General features: G+C 48.0%; 1 protein-coding gene across 1 annotated transcript; it reads right to left on the reverse strand.

The window, feature by feature from the left end:
- Positions 1 to 2,672: 2,672 nt before the first annotated feature.
- ELK4 (ETS transcription factor ELK4) lies at positions 2,673 to 15,682 on the reverse strand. Its single transcript, XM_088526900.1, has 5 exons — positions 15,585 to 15,682; positions 7,656 to 7,871; positions 5,347 to 6,270; positions 4,073 to 4,189; positions 2,673 to 3,143 (listed from the first exon to the last, which is right to left on the reverse strand). Exons 2-5 carry the CDS (start codon positions 7,860 to 7,862, stop codon positions 3,045 to 3,047), a joined length of 1,347 nt encoding a protein of 448 aa, XP_088383026.1. The 5' UTR covers positions 7,863 to 7,871; positions 15,585 to 15,682; the 3' UTR covers positions 2,673 to 3,044.
- Positions 15,683 to 16,466: the final 784 nt, after the last annotated feature.

The following is a 16,466-nucleotide window of genomic DNA, read 5'->3' on the forward strand; positions in this document are numbered from 1 at the left end:
TTCAACGTAATGTTTCCATAATGCTGCACTATTAATTGCTTTAAGCCATCATGGTATAATACCCCTACACAAACAGCTAACGTGGCAACTAAGAGTCTGTATTAACCCCTACCTTCCCTATGCTGTATTAAAGAAGAAGCTGCAAAATACTCCAGAATGAAGCAGGGAGCGCCCCAGGGATTCACTAAGCACGCTCCAAGGAAAGCACAGCAGCACTGCGCTCCGTCGGGAACGTGCCCATTCCAAAAAGCTGGCAGTTATGGACTGCTTAAATGAGCGTTTAATGAGATGGCACCACCCTAAGCAACCTGAACGTCACACTGGGGAAAAGGAGAGCAAGCACCTCCTCTCCCACCCTCCAACCTGCTTTGCCAACTGCCTCCTGACATTATAATCCTACAGGGGACTTTTATTTTCCTATGCATGTGCTTAAGAAGCAAAAACAACCACCTTTCAGTGCTGTCTGTCACGAGGTTGGGCATTATCAGATTGAAACCAACACATACAGGCTGCATTTTCATATTAATTTCCTCTGAAGAAGGTATTCCCAAAGAAAAGATGAGCGTGCCTCTCATCAGCCACCTCTGGCAGTGCAAACTTAGGAAACTACTTGGAGAAGAGCATGACACCAGGCCAAGCAAAACTGAAAAGCTACATTAGCATTTGGTTCTCTGAAATACCTATACTCAAAGCGATACAGTCGACAAAAAAATTAAGTGCATTTGTGCACATACACAACCTTTAAGGAAACAAACTTGGCTTTTCTCCAAAGGGGACAAGGAAAGGGAAGCAGTTAAATTGCAAGTCTTTAGTGCTCATTAATTATTTTTAAATTCTAATCCTAGTCCGCGATGTTGCTGTCAGGTCCACATACTCGGTGGATATCAAATTGGCCAACCTAATACAACCATTGAAAGTGCTGCTGTTTATATATAACTAAATAGAATTTCTAGAGCAGACTCCTAAACCATCATGCAAACCAGAAATTCCCGATGCCTGCTCTTAATCACGGTCTGCAGCTTTCTTCCTGCATTAAAAAAAAAAAGAGTCAATATTGCACATAGTCATTTAAGAGCCACCGGCACAGGAATTGTGTCCTCCCTCTGATGTCTAAAGTGGGCATCAGAATGATACCTCCGACTTAGCCTAACGGGAAGACAGTTCTTCCCATCAGCTAATTCCTTGCAACCTCTCCCTGGAGCCAGGCATGTGCTTTTCTCCAGCCTCCCTCTGGACAAGGGACTTTGTGCATGAACGGTGCCCTCAAGTGACACCACTGCCCCCAGCCACCAAGACCAAAAACACACCCCGTGGTTTGTGTATGGCAATGCTAGCATATAGAGAGAACATCGCTGCAGTAAGTGAATCAGGGTGTCGTCATACATATGCATTAAAGTGAATCCAGAGTCTGCACACGTGGCAAAGGAAAACTCACAGAAGCAGAGCTCGCCACGGATCCGTCGGACGGGTGGACACGCAGAAGTGCAGCACTGCAGGAGTGCAACGCCAGCTTCCCTTGCTCCAAGGCTACACTCCTCCTCTGATCACTAAAACTTCAGGCTAAGCCAGCCAGAGAGGACGTCAAAGCAAAGAGATGGGCTCTGGTTTCTAGTGGACATTTTACGCCAAAGATTATCCTGCATCACCCGCAAAATGTACATATGTGAGTAGCAAACAGAAGCTGCTGCCTGACAGCAGATGGCCACAGTGGAAGGACATAAATCCCACTGCCAACAGACCATGGCAGCCACTCTCCAAGGGCTGCGAGAGGAGAAACTCTTCTCTTTCATTCTCTTAAAAGGCCTCCTGAGGTTCTAAAATCTATGTACAAACTTAATTTCATCAGTGTTTCAAATGGCTCTGGAAACTAAACTCGTACTAATCCAAACACATAAAGCCACCAAGAAAAATAAGCAAGCACAAATTTACAGTAAGGTTGATATAGTGTGACACCTCTCACCTATCTGTACACACTAGGCCTAACTTTTTCAGGGTCTCAGCTCCTCCTCAACTAACGAAAAGCAATAGATTTAAAGCAAAACTTGGGAGAAATGCTGGGAGAAAAGGAGCTTTTCCGCTTCAAGTGTCTCAGCTGTGGGGAAAGAGCAGTAACGTTAATGCTCAGACGTTAGTGTTCTCACCCACCGCCTGGGTCTGAAGCTCTAGCGTCAGGCAGCAACCTCCCCAAGAACAAACGCACCCCCAAACCTCACGTAAAATCCATCATTCTGCTAATTTCCTAGCAGGCAAATTACAGGCTTTGTAACAGATTTCTGTCAAAAGAAATGTTTGGACTGCAGCATTCAAACGATCGGAGGACTGAAAGGAAGCAGCCCCGCCGCTCGCTCGGCTCCAGGCCTTGCCTCCTCGCCGGAGGGAGGGCAGGGAGGCGTCCGGCCCGTTCCTCGGAGAGGCTCAGCTGTTTGGATACAATGCTGTTCAAAAAAGGTCTGTATCTCAGTAACACCGTCGTGGAGTTTTTTCCGTGAAAATTGCTCCCTGCAAAAAGACAAGATGTTTTTACAGCAGATAAGACGCCAGCTGTTTTGTTGCTGCCCAAGTTTATCAGGCCCCAAGGCAAAGCTGAGCGCACACACACCCCTTTCCCCAGCATTTCCTGGAATGCCAGCTTCAATCACGATTAGATTTCTTCTTGCCAAGCACAGGAAGCAGAAGAACAGAGGGTTTTCCAAGAGTCAAAGAGAAAAGACTTCTCTGATACCTTTTACTGCAGTCAGTGCAGACTCAGCTACTGCAACACAAAGTGAAATTCCCTTTACCCATCGCGAAGTTTTCCAAACCAGGAGGGAAGAGAAGAGACTGGAGCTTTGGCTCCTATTAAGGCGTTTGCATATACATTCCCGATTTGGGTCTTCAAAAAAGGGAATTTTGCAAAAAAAGGCATTTTAATTGGGAATGGCAGAAACTATGACTGCTGATAATCTCTGTGGAATTATAAATTGCTCATTTAAAAAACATGGTTAAATGTAAGTGTCATCATCTTTCCCTTGCTCGCCAATATGTCCTTTCCACGAGTTCATGTGCTATGTCTTCTGCAGATCGGGGGAAAACGGGCCAGGGGTAGAGGGTCCATCCAGTCCAGACAGAGTAAACGGCCCGTGACTGTTCAGCACTGATGGAAACTAAGAGACAAAACAGAAATGATTAAGAAAAAGGTCATTTTAATACACTGCTCCTCTCATATCCTTGTCTATAAAGGCTCCCCCATAACAAAGTCCAAAACACTTTCAAGGAAACTCCTTGGCTTCCTCCAGGGAAGGCTTGTTTAAATGCCAGGGCAGCGCGGGCTGTACCGATCCGGCTGTTGTGCCGAGTACAGCCGTGCGCAGAGGGACACAGCCTGCAACCCCTGCACTCACCATGGGCTCTACACTGAACTAGTACCACCACTATACAGTGATTTTAATACAGGTTCTTGGAAACACACGTTCTAAACTGCTCCGTGATTCCTTGTCAGCTACAGAGAAAGATCCAATGGATTTTCAGGCCTACTTGTTCAAACCCTGTTCTGACTGTACATACAAGCTACTCCCTTCATTGCCATGGAGATGACAGATATAAACCCAAAAGACAATTCTTTAAATTTCATCCTCTTTCTAAGCAGAATCAGGCAGTAGATAGGGCTATTCTAGTTCCAAAGGGGAAGGGGAAGGAGAAGCATCAGCCATTACAACTTGAGGCCTTTTAAAATACCTTACTTAAATAAAAATATGCATTTAAAACAGTGAAGCTGAGACTTTTCCAAACAGCAGAAGAGGGCAAAACATTAAGATCATGCAAAACTGTGCTACATGTTGCTACAGGGATCACACAGATGCAAAATCTCCCTTCCATTAATAGCAGTGAGATCTAATTAACGTGCTTCAGCAGAAGAAGCTGTAACAAACTGTTAGAGGCCTCAGTGGAGAGCACCAAATTCCATTTCTGGTAAAGTCTCAACCAAGAATGGTACAGGAAGGCATTTTTTTTACAGGAGGGACAGACCTAAAAACAATTCCATCTCTAATTACAACACAAACTAGCATTAATTTCAAACACGTGGCTGGCTTACCTGGAAGAGGGTATTAGCACCTTGCAACCTGGCAGGACTGAGAGGAGCAACGGGGCTTAGCGTGCTCCAGAAGTGGATGCTGGAGAGCAAGGGGCTGGGCGTCAGCAGGATGGGAGTCTGCAAGGACACAGAGAAGGTCAGCTAGGAGTTAAACCTGCACGGAGAGTAATGCATAGCATATGTAGACCCAGGCACAACAATCCAGCTCCTACAGCTGCTCAGGGCTGGATCCAAATTCCAGGGACTCCCAGTCCTCCCTCCAAACCCACAGGGGCACCAATCCTCCTGCCCCCCTTCCCCGTTCTCAGCAACTGGCCCCATTTTCCCAGCAGCTGCCAACTCCCTCTGCAACCTGCAACAAACCAGACTTGTTCAGACTTCCAATTCAGCGTGGAACATCTGGAAGAGAGTTTGGAAACCTCCATTTATGAGTTTAAAATTAGCAGGCACTGGGCATACACATGACCTAGGTGACACCGAATGTCAGCTACAACAAAAGAAGGTTACATCCAACTTCTGCAAACACTGGATTTTCCAGGTTCCCCCGCCAAACACTCCAAGGAGTGCCAAAAGAGCAGCTACACTTGAGGTTTTTTCCTGTCTTTAGCTGTTTTGGTCTTCAATCAGCAGTTTCCCTACAGTTTCCTTCCAACTCCAGCTTATTAAACGAAAGAGATTAAGCATATGCAGAATGATATATACCAGCCTAGCCGTACTCCGTTCTCTTCCCAATCTCCCAGGAGGAATGAAAGCCTTCCTTTTCCACACAGTGATAACACCCCAGCTAGGCAGCCGTCCACATTACTTTTAGTCACAACACTCTGTCTTAAGCAGATAGCTACTAAATCAAGTTAAAGAACACAGTTAAAAGAAACCTCAGTGGTTCTCTGTTTATTTTTCAACCATTTTCACAATCATGAAGAGACATGGACCCGTTTTAGGGTTTTTTAAATAAATCCCTGTCAACCTGGGAAGATTTACCAGGAAGATCCTGGAGCTGGTTTGGGGTCTGCCCCCATATGCTACCCTTGACAGGCATGTATAGGTGACATATTCCTGGGCCCACTTTAGGGTGAAAGTTAACAGTGATTACAAATGTTCTGCAACACCCTTCTGTTTTATAGGAAAAAAAAAAACCAAAAGCAGTGACATCCTGGGTTTCAGAACTCCAAATATGATCTACTTGCTATTTTTCACTTGTACTCTCCTGTTTTTAAATATAACCACTACTGTTAATAAATAAAAAAGGAAGCTTAAGAAAGGGATTAGGTTACCTGAGAGAAAAGTGCTGGAGTAAGAGAAGCAGTTGGGAGAGAAGGGCTCAGTATCCCCAACGGACTTGGATCACTGCCTGTAATGACCAGAGTGGGAGCCAACTCCAGCCCTTTGGGTTTTTTAGATCTGGAGAGGTGATTGGCAAATTCCTTCTCCAGCACAGACGAATCCTGCTCTTTGGGCTCCGGGGATTGATGCTGAAGGCTCTGAGCCTGCTCTAGCTGCTGAGAAGCCACTGACTCTATGTCCGTGTCAATGTCCAGGTCAGGATTAGAGCTCAAGGGTGGCGAAGGAGGCGTCGAAGGAACTTGCAGACTGGGAGAAACTGAGGACACCGGTGGAGTCGGGGTGAAGCTGGTGGTTAAGTTTGGCAAAGGTGCTGGCGCTTCGGGGACAGTTAACTTGGGTAAAACAAGAGTCTCCAGGGTCTGGAGAGCTTCTTCGGATGCCACCGGGAGAGAAGAGGCAGCTGAAGTGGCAGAAGCAGTTGAAGTGATGGAGACTGTTGAAGTGGCAGAGACCAAGGGGACAGCTGACGGCTTCTTGGAGGGCATGGTGACAAACTTGATGACAGAAGGGGTCGGGTCCTGAGCAGGTTTCTTCTCTACCAGTTTCTCAGCTGGATTCTCAATCTTGATGGACCTGAAGAGTTTTACACTGGAAGAGTTCAGGGAGTTCAGAGTGAATGAGGAGTACAAGCCTGAGTGGATATAGTCATTGCGGCTGGAGGATTTACCACAGGACTGAGCCTTCTCCTTCCCACCGTTTTCCACGTCCTTCGGAGCGCTGCTAACTTCCGCAAACGCAGCCATTTCAGGGTCTCCTTCTATCCGGCCCACCACGAGTGGATCCATATTTAAAATCTCCGGATAGGAAACAAACTTGTACACAAACTTCTTACCATTCACTTTTTTAATGATATTCTGTGGGTAAGAAGATAAATATTTTTAGCCCTTCTGCAGATTAATTTTCTTGATACAAACATTGCCTAAAATAGACTGAGGAATTAGATAGTCAGATAGCCTGTATCTCTTAATCAAAAGCTATTTTTTTATTTTTAACATACACTGGATTCTTGAAGCAGGTGAGTTTAACCTGACCTTAAATGTACAAACAAAAGTCTTCAAGCTGAAGAGCAGTATTTAAAAGATCATATAGGAAGCAAAACAAACTCCATTTCCTGCATCGAAGTCATGATCACTCATCTAGGTACAATAAATATAATCTTACTTACACACAAGAGAACCTGCAGAATTAAGGTTTACAGGTCTGCAGGAGTGAGGCCTAATGCATCAGATCAGACCACCCCTGTTCTTAATAAAATGACAATAAGAGGAAACAAATAGCTGCACCAGTCAGCAAAATGTAGGCTAATCAGCAATTTCAAAGCCACAAGCAGCAGCCATGAAACTTATTTTGTCCACAGCTGAAATGCAATTTCAACCTAAGAAGATTCTTATTTGTTGCACAATTATTATCGCTAAGATTTCTCAGTACAAAGCCAGATTCGAGACACTCTGGTACCCAATAATAAACTCCAAGCAGCATACCACCTGCTACAAAGTGACAGTTTCCTCAGAAACTGTTTTATTTTCTTATCTCGCACACCCACACAATAACAGTTGTGGGATAAACGGCTTATTGAGAGGTTATTGAGACGAAGGTAACAATCCCACACTGTAATTCTAGTTCAGCTCCTTGACGTTACCTGTACACTAACAAAGGGCTCCTGCAAGTCATCAGAAGACACTTGCTAAACAAGAGCAGTATCTTGCTTAGCTTGACCAAATGCACCATCCACAATAGAGGTGCATGTCTGAATACAAAGAGGAAAAGCAAAAGATTTGGGGGCTGCCTCACTGGAAATCCATATTCTGAGGGCCTTTTGGTAGAGTCGGTTATAGAAAAGATCTCAAGATGTTGCAATATTCACCATTTTGATCTTATTTTCTTAGTGGTGCTGGAGAGTCCAGCTTTTTAACCCTTGCAAGGCCACATACATTTGGAAAGGGGGTAGAAAGGGGATTATTGTTCACAGAAAGGCTCCTATTAGCAAAGACATAAAGGAAAAGCGGTAACATTTTGCAGAAAGCTACCTAGAGCCTTATAAAACTACGACTGGGGAGGAATCAGGCGCAAATTAAACTAAACTAAACACAACTGAAGGTAAACCAGGACACCTCACTTACACCTGGGGGACAGAAGTGACACCTATCTCCTTGAAGAGAATGGCAAAGGAAGCAAAGCTCATTAGGCAGAAGCTGGTAAGAGGGATAAGGATTGGAAGTGGATTTATGGGCTCGGTTACCTTCACATAATAGTATCTGAGAGCACGGCTGAGTTTATCATAGTTCATGCTGGGCTTGTTCTTGCGGATTCCCCAGAGCCTGGCCACCTCCTCTGCCTGCAGCAGTTTGAACTCCCCGTCGCTGGAGGTCCAACAGATGATGTTCTTGTTCTGAGGCTCTTGGAGGAGCTGGAGGAGGAACTGCCACAGGGTGATAGCACTGTCCATAGCAGTAAGCTGCAATTCAGAAAGGCAGATAAGAGGCAACGCGTTAGGAATAGCACATTTTCTTCGTCTCCCTAGAAGGTGCTAAGGGAGCAGCAACGTTATTTCCAAAGGCAGCAGGAGTAAAAATTATTAGTCACTTGTCGTGAAAGATGTTCCCTGCAGAACAGAGAGGCTGAGAGCCAACTGCTGTCGTCTCCTCCCACATGTCAGTCCTTTTCACATGGGTTATATTTAGCCTCATTTAACTAAATCAGGTCACTTTGGGTAAGTTACAATGAGTCACTATCCAAAAAAACCAACTTCTAAGTCACTCCATGTTCACCCATTCTGACTTGTGCTGCTTTATGAGAAATGGCTCAGAGGCACCTGCGTAAACCCAAACCCCAATGGTGGCTCCTCATTTCCTTACCTGCATCCACCTCCAACATCAATGTCTTTAAAAGAAAATGAATAGCAAACTAAGCAACTGCTGAAGTGATTGGGAGGCCCAAACAGTAAGAAAACAATCAAGTTTTCCTCCCATACTCGTATTTCTACTGCCTTGTTGCAAGAGGTCCTCTCAACCCACTGCATCAACCTCCCGTCTCCTCTTATCCAAACGTTGTTTTCAGATTTCATTCTTGCCTTTTCTAAGAAAATACATAAGAAAGATTAACAAAAAAACTCAAATTCTGATTTGCTTTTTTTATGAGCGGTGCTTGTTCCCCAATCACATCTGACTACATAAGACACTACCACGGTGGACGTTTTTCAGCAGAACAGTTAAGTAATCTTGTCTGCACAAGAGCTGTACAAGCTGCGCTGTGATTTAAATCAACTGAAGTTATACTAATGCAATGTCCTACATGGATCATCTTATTCTAGAACAGAATGGCTTCTCTCACCATAATTTAAACTTCTTTCAATGAAATAAAAACAGAACCAGCCACTCTGCAGTAGGAGCCTTCACACTGATGATGTTCTGGTACACACTAGGTCCTTCCTATGCAGACCAAGCTCAACAAAGATGACCCTAAAGACTATAGGGGTTTCCACACAGGTAGCACAAGACGACCAAATGCTGCTCACAAGGATCTGCTCCACAACAGACCCCCAGGCAGCCCTGCGGCACACGGATATTCACCGATAAGTTCGGGATTCAGGCAGGACTGCCAGTTCGTACTTTGTTCCCAAAGCCTTTTATTCCAATCCCATTACTGCCCAGCACTTATCCACCAGAAGACAGCCCTATATAAGGAAGAGAACAGTCTACATGTCAGAGCTTCAGAATTTAGTCAGCCCTGTAAAAGGATTACTGCCGCCAGTGTACACAGGACTCCGCATTCTTATTTAAATAAGGTGCCCTAGGGCAGGTACTTTTTCCAGGCAGAGCCCAGTTCTTTCAACCTATTTTTAAGAATATCTGCCTACTGGCACCTACGTGACTACACAGGGATGTTGCACTGATCGAGTTAGTTAAATTGCTGCAATTAGAAGGAACAATCTCCAAATGAAGGACACCCACACCACCGCGTTGCGCTGGCCTAAGGTGCTTTCCTGGGTAATTACCGCACGCGTACAGCTCCATGCTTGCCCAAATTAATTGCTCAGTACTCTAAGAAAATATCAGCTGCTGAGCTCCAGCTTGGAGACTCCTCTCGCAGCAGCGGGATTGCACAGTCCCAGGGGAAAAGTGCAGGGATTCTGGGGCAGGGAAATGAATTAAAACCCTTCTGTGACTTCCCAACTTGTGCTGCCCGGGCACAGCAAGGACCACGCAGGCTGCGGAGCATCAGCATCTCCCAGGATGCTGCCCTCACGGCGGGGTGGGCACAGGGAGGAGATTCTGCTGCTCTGCAGAGCTGTCTGAGCTGCCGTAGGTGCTAAGGGAGAGGGAGCAGCAGCGCGAAGCCGAGTGATTATTCCCACGCTGCATTTATATACGGCAGCTTCAGAACCCACCCGCAGCCCTGCGCCAAACGGCTCGATGCAACGGGAGGAGAGCACACGGGATTCGATGGGCTGAAACCCTGGAGAGCAGCAAAGGCTTCTTTTCCTAGAGATCTGTGCAGATCTCACCCCGGAATTTCAATCCTGTCACTCCACAGGGCCGTTTCCCCTTAGCAAGGGGCATCTCAACGTTATTAAGTCAAAGCTCCCCAATCTCTGCTGTGGCCAAGCACCCGTGCCTACGTTATGGCTGTCCCTGCACCAAATTAGGGATATCTGATGCTGCTCAGCAACGCCAAGTACACCTGGAGTGGCTGAAGCTACTGCATAAAGGATCAAAATAAAAAGAAATAACCAACCCTTTCTTCACAAGGAGCTATGCTGTTCCAAGCAGTGTTCACCAAAATAGTGGGCTCCTCTTTAACCATTTTGGAGCGCCTGGATCTCAAACACTGCAGCTTTATGCCTGGAGGAAGATTCCCAGCAGCAGGCAGGACTCTACCGGGATGACCAAACTCCTAGTGATGTTTCCAGAACGCAGAGGCTTTAGTGGTGTCACGATTCCGCCCATCATTTACACCAACATCCCCTCAGCAGCCCCCGCTGGATCAAGTCTCATGCTGGACACGTTAGCAACGGCAAGGAGAAATTCTGCTTAACCCTCACTTGTTGCAAAACACGAGCAAAAAACAGCAGTCTGGAGCTGTGAAGGTGCAGGGTATATTGATTATGAGGAGAATGGCTATTTATCACCATGAAAGATTTATTTATTGCATACACCTACAAGAAACAGCAGAGAGATGCCTCAGGATTATGGGGAGAACAAGGGAGTACAGTCCTTCTGAAAATTATATATATATATATATATACACAAAAGGAATGCCAGAAAATAACCCAAACTGGTCAAATATATATATGTGTATATATATATATATACATATATTTATATAGGAGCATGGGTGGATCTTGCTGCTCCTGAGTCCAGGAGCAATCTGTAACTGGGAATGGATAGTACGTACGTGGCAGGTAATGTTGCACTGTGAGCAAAGACACGTTGCATTTTATGTTTTTATTAAGCTTGCTTTGGCATTGCATAAAAATGCATTGAAGAATCATTCCTTCTGCAGGAAGCAGCAGGGAAAAACGCACATTACGGACAAGATGTACAATTAAAATCAGCACAGCCGAGGTACAAAGAAAAGCGCTCAAGAAAACATCTGCATCGTGCTAAAAAGGTCAGGCCCTCTTCAGCACCTGGGGCAGGGAAAGGCCTTTCACGAGAAGGCCTTGCAACCTCGTGGATTAAAGAGCAATTTTTGCACCCTGTGTTTGTGATCCTGGTTTCGAGGCTGTCGCTGCCTTGTCATACTCGCAAATAGAATTTCATCTGCTTCCAAATCCACGGTTCCCTTCAAGAAAAGGCATCAATCTGCTAGCAGAGCTCGCTGTCAGCACAAAAAGCCTAGCAGTTTGATTGCTTTTTCTTCAAGATGAATACGCCAATAATTGCAGCACGCCGCTGCAAGCGAGCCTTTTTTGCTGAATTTTGTTTTCCTTGTGAGAGCCCATGGAGCAAGAGAAAGGTCTCACTTGAGAAGACAATGAAGGAATTAGAGAAGCAGGGCTGCTGTTTATGAAAACGGCCTTTCCTCTCCTGCACCGCTCGAGCGCGAGGAAAAAATACTTGCAAGAGGCAGAGGGCACTTATACTTTGTAATGAGTATGCTAAAATAGAGCACTATTATTGTCTTGAGATCTTCCCCGACGCCTACGGATGACCCCTTGAAGAATACAGAGCGCCTGGCTGCAGGATCCAAACACAAACGCTGCAAACTCCGGCCTTCTGGAGCGGCTGCAGCTTTGCTTGAGGCCCCGACCTGCCGGAGCCTCGAGTTTGCAAACGCCCCGAGCACGAGACAGGCGCCTTTCTTAGTGATTTCTCCGCACAGGTCTCGGTTGGAAAAAGCTTCGTGCAGCTCTCTTGGGTTGCAGCGTGTCAACGCTCTGCACATCTTTTGTGGAAGGAAGGAGAACCCCCGGATGGCAAACGGGGGAGACAGCTTCCAAAGCGGCACGTGGGAATGGCTATCACGGCCCACGGCTGCTGTGCAAAGCACCCTGAAACACCCAGCCCCGCGGGGCCGCGGAGAGGGACCCCTCCATGTGTCCCCCTAAGGCACGAGCCGACCGGCTCCAGAGGGGAATGCAGCAGGATCCCAGGGCTCCTGCCCTCCCCCTGTGCAAGGTCTTCCAGGGGCTTCCTGCGCTGCAGCCCGGCCCTGGGAAGAGCTCGTGGCCTCTTCCACCCTCCTTCGTCCTCGCGGCCTCCGATGGCTTCTCCAGATGGCCTGGAAAAGCCCAGCCAGGTCCACGCGCTCCTCAGGACTCCGCAGAGACGCAGGGGATGGCGCAAGGCAGAGGGCAGGACACGGCGTCACGCTGTCCTTGCACGACGAGGGGACACGCGGCACAGCAAGCCGTGACATGGGACACTTAGGGCTGCCCGTGTATTTACACAGCAGTGACATCTCCCAAGACACCTTCGCAAGCAGCAACGAGCACGGGACGGCAGTGCCACTAAAGATCCCACTCGAGGACTGCCAAACTCACTTGCACGTACACATACACCAGCCTCAAAGCAAAAAAAAATACAAACCACCTAAACTTAAGAGCCAAGCTTTTTCCTAGAGGGCTTATTTTAAAATAAATGTTTCCGTTTTAAGCAGCTTGTGACCAGCAGCAATAACTTAGAGATGGGCTCAGGGGCCTCATGCTTAAAGCTGCAAGTCAGACACGCAGGGGGGACCAGATGAGCGAACCGGGTCCACAGGCAATCGCAGGGGAGCAGGACACGTTGAGCACGCAACGCACGCGGGCAGGAGCCCGAGACTTCACCGGGCTCGCCCTGACCCATTCCTGGGGCTTTTAAATAGATCAAGATGGCCACGGTGCATGAACAGAAGGAATTCGTAGACATGAACTCCTGTTACATTGTGCAATACCCCTGTGTAGACAAGGCCTTAGATAGATGTTCCAGGAAAAAAAAAACAACAACAGGGAATAATTTAGATTGAAAGAGATGTTAAAGAGATGTTTGGAAGGCGGGAGGCCCGGCTCCCTGCTCAAACAGGGCGAACTCGAAAGTTGGACTGGGCTGCTCAGTGCCCTGTTGGGTTAACAAATAAATCAATAGCTGCTTTCTTTCCCCAACCCCGCTAAGAAAGGAGGAAAACTTAAACAGCAGGAAACAAAATAGCCAATATCAGCTTTTATTTTAGTGAAGAGAAGGAATTGCAATATGTCTCTACTGATGAAGTATCTAATTAAATGGTTATCAACATACAACTAAGGAATAATTTAATTAGCACCCAAAATACCCCATTACTAATAAATTTTTCAGAAAATACTTTCAAGCCCCAGAGAAAGCGACTCACTAGAACTAGTACTTTTAGCATTTTATCAATTTGGACTTGTTTTAGAAAGAACCTGTGGCCCAGCACACACTAAACCCACTGTCCAGAGCTACGGACATGCTCTGGTGCAGGGGGAAGCAAGCAAAGAACTACAGTATTTAGGTCTTTGCCAAAAAGCCTCTTTTATGTATAAGATGAAGCTACTATTGACATGGAATTGAACTGGAGATCCAGATTTCTGCATCTGCCACATCGTCTTTAAAAACCCAAACCCTGGCAGCTTCCCAAGCCATAGTCAATAATAAATACCCAAACTGGGGAGGAACGGGGAGTGGGACACCCTCGACTCCAGCAAACTCAAGTCTTCCCCTTGGCTCTGCTATTTGCTGCACCCCTTTTCCAAACCAGGCTGGAAAATAAGCTTGTTCTGAAAGAGAAACTCTGCTTATCGAGGCAGGAAGCTCCTGGGAAGGAAATGCTGGAGGATGTCCTCGTGATAAGACCCGCTCCACAGTTTTCATTGCTTAATCCTTCTCCGAGTCTGACGGTTGTATTTATGTAAAGCAAATGTCACCAAAAGTTTGGTGTTCTTGGCTCAAAAATTAAGCTTCAAGTATACATGAAATAGAGATGTTTGCAAATATTTTGGGCTTTCGGAGCAATTTGTTTCATCTTTTTAATTCCCATCTGAAAAATAAGCCTTTCCTGTTCTATGTTCTTAATCACTAATCTTCTCTGTTTCCAGGCTCCGAAGAAAACCTCTCCGTGTTAGCGAGCAAGGAATGGAAATGGAGCTGCCGGGACCAGCAGCAGCATCGGAATTCCCATCCTAGCTAGGGAAGGGGTTGTGAAGTTGGCTGAGGTGCGTGAGCCAAAGAGATTGTATTAAACCTTGGTGCCTAGACAATGGCTCGTTAACGAGCACGGTTTTGGCGAGCACACCCTGCCATTCAAAAACGTCCTAACCTGTTGGAACATGGCTAATAAGGCGACTTCCAAACCCAGGCTGTGCTTTTCCTCCGGTTGCTACAGTCGTCCCTCTCCTCCAGCCCTGCCTACAGCCGGGGCTGGGGACAACGGAGCTCGCTGGGATCCACGCTGGCCTTTTCCTTATCTCCTAGAGGGGATGAGAGCCTAAAGAGAAGCAGCACAGGAGCCTCCGGGCAAGCAGAGGGAAGAGTGAACTTAAAATCAAGCGATCCTTTGGGCGCTTCCTGGATGGGTTGCTGACACTGATGCAAATTTCCCTGAATAAGCCATAAAATCCTCATTTCCATAGAAGCTCCCCTTCGAGCAAACCCCACTTGCTGCCTCCTGATCCGCCGCGCAAGGGGCTGAGGGGGATGTTTACCAGGAATCAGCGTCACCAGGCACAATACACCGAAAGCAAAAGCATCCTTATTTATGCACAGGGCTCCGCTCTCTGCAGCGCGCCGCGGAGCAAGCCTCAAACAAAAGGTTTAATGTTTTACGCTGACCCTAACTTTATTATGAAAAGGAAGTTTCGTTTCAGATGGAAAAGGCTTCCTTTAACAATGTTTACAGTACACGCAGCCCGGTTGCTATGACGATGGAACAACTATTCCCTACAAACAGGCACTAAGACCCTAAAAATAAACAGGCCGGCAGAAATCACGAACACGCAGGCTCGGCAGGAAGGCCGTGCTCGGCGCAGGGGCCGTGTTTACCCGGAGCACGAAGGGGATCAAGACGTTTCAGCGACTCGGTCCTGCACCCGGCAAGAGGGTCTCACCTAACACAGCGATTCCAGCTCGGGGGCTGCTGCTTAAAAACAACGAAGCAAAAGCAGAGCTCCCCCGCGCCCAGCAGAACGAGACGGCTGGTGTTTTTGCACAGAATAATCTGTAATAAGATTTATAGAAGTAAAACACACGCACATCTCACGTATATATGTGCATGGGTGGGTGTGAGGGCCTTCACGCGTGCGGAAACGCAGGTAACGGCGGGTTATATTTTTGTGCGACATTTGCATGCTTTCTCGGAGGATTTGCATGTTTTTGCTTCACGGATTCCTCTACGGCTGGGGCCAGGCAGCCGCCCGCGCCGCAGGGAAACCTGCGCGGACACCCAAAAAAACAGGGGAGAAAAAAAACAAATACAAAAGAATCGGGATAATAAATAAATAAATAATAAAAACCACGCGTGTTGGACGGCTGGGGTCGCCTGGCTCGTGGGGGCGAACGCGGGAGCACGGAGCGACGCGGCCGGCGCTCGGCGGGGCCGGGGCTGCCGTGGAAGCGTCCCCGGGCCGCCCCACGGGGCCTCTCGGCGTTTTCCGCCGCGGCGGCAACGAGCGCGAGGAGCGAAACCCCCCTCCCCGCCGCCCCCGCGCGGCCCACGCGTGTCCCGCCCCGCTCACCTACGCGGGGCGCCGCCGGGGCCCGGCGCGGCGGCTCGTGCTGCGCGCGGCTCCCGCGGCGCCGCTCATGGCCGCGCGCCCCTCATGGCCGGGGCCCCGGGGCCGCGCGCGCGGCGGCGGCGACGGCGGCGGCGGCGGCGCGTTACATGGCGGGGCGCGCGCGGCGGGGCGCTCCCCGGCCGCCGTAGCCGCACTTCCGCCCACGGCCCCGCGCGCCGCCGCCGCCGCCAATCAGCGCGCGCGGCGGGGGCGCCGCTGAGCGGCCCCCCCCCGCCCACGCCACGCGCGCGCGGGGGGTTGTGGGTAATGTAGTCCCGCCGCCATGGGCCCGGCCCGGCCCGTTTTTATCGTTTAATGAAAATAAACACAAAATAATAATAAAATTATAATAAATAATAATCCTGATAAAAGCTCCGTGGGCCTTAAGGGATTAAAAGAGGGCAGGAGGGGGAGAGAGGCCAGGAGCAGAGCCATGGTTCCTCAAGGGAAAAGGAAGGAGAAAAGCACCCCTAAACAGGGGGAAAAGGAGCGAGTTTATTCCCAAAAATCACAGGACAAACATAAGGAGGGAAAACGGGGCAAGAGCAGGGACAAGGCCTCCATCCCAGAATGGGGGAGAATGGGAAATACCTTCATCTCCACAGCGATGGGATTTTCCTAGTTGCCAAACCCAAAATCCCACCAACATTCCCCAGATTTGCCTGCAAAAGTCACAGAGGGATCAAGTGGGAGATGCAAGCCCAGGAAAGAAACATGGGGCAGGGTATCCCGGCACAACCGCATTGCAGGGAGGGCTTTCAGGGCAGCCCAAGGGAAAGAAGCTTTCACCAAGCCAATGTTTATTTATAATAGTCAACCCGTTTTTAAATAGAATTAAAAGAA

Source organism: Tinamus guttatus, unplaced genomic scaffold, assembly GCF_059628265.1.
Source record: "Tinamus guttatus ecotype Peru unplaced genomic scaffold, ASM5962826v1 Tinamus_guttatus_pri_ptg000259l, whole genome shotgun sequence".
NCBI lineage: Eukaryota > Metazoa > Chordata > Aves > Tinamiformes > Tinamidae > Tinamus > Tinamus guttatus.

Bases quoted from the DNA above. Each gene is read 5' to 3' on its own strand.
- ELK4 (XM_088526900.1), bottom strand. From the start codon at position 7,862: ATGGACAGTGCTATCACCCTGTGGCAGTTCCTCCTCCAGCTCCTCCAA. The intron at 6,271-7,655 runs GTAACCGAGCCC...TCTTACCCACAG, and splicing joins TCAGATACTATTATGTGAAG to AATATCATTAAAAAAGTGAA. The intron at 3,144-4,072 runs GTAAGCCAGCCA...TTTGTCTCTTAG, and splicing joins GTGCTAATACCCTCTTCCAG to TTTCCATCAGTGCTGAACAG.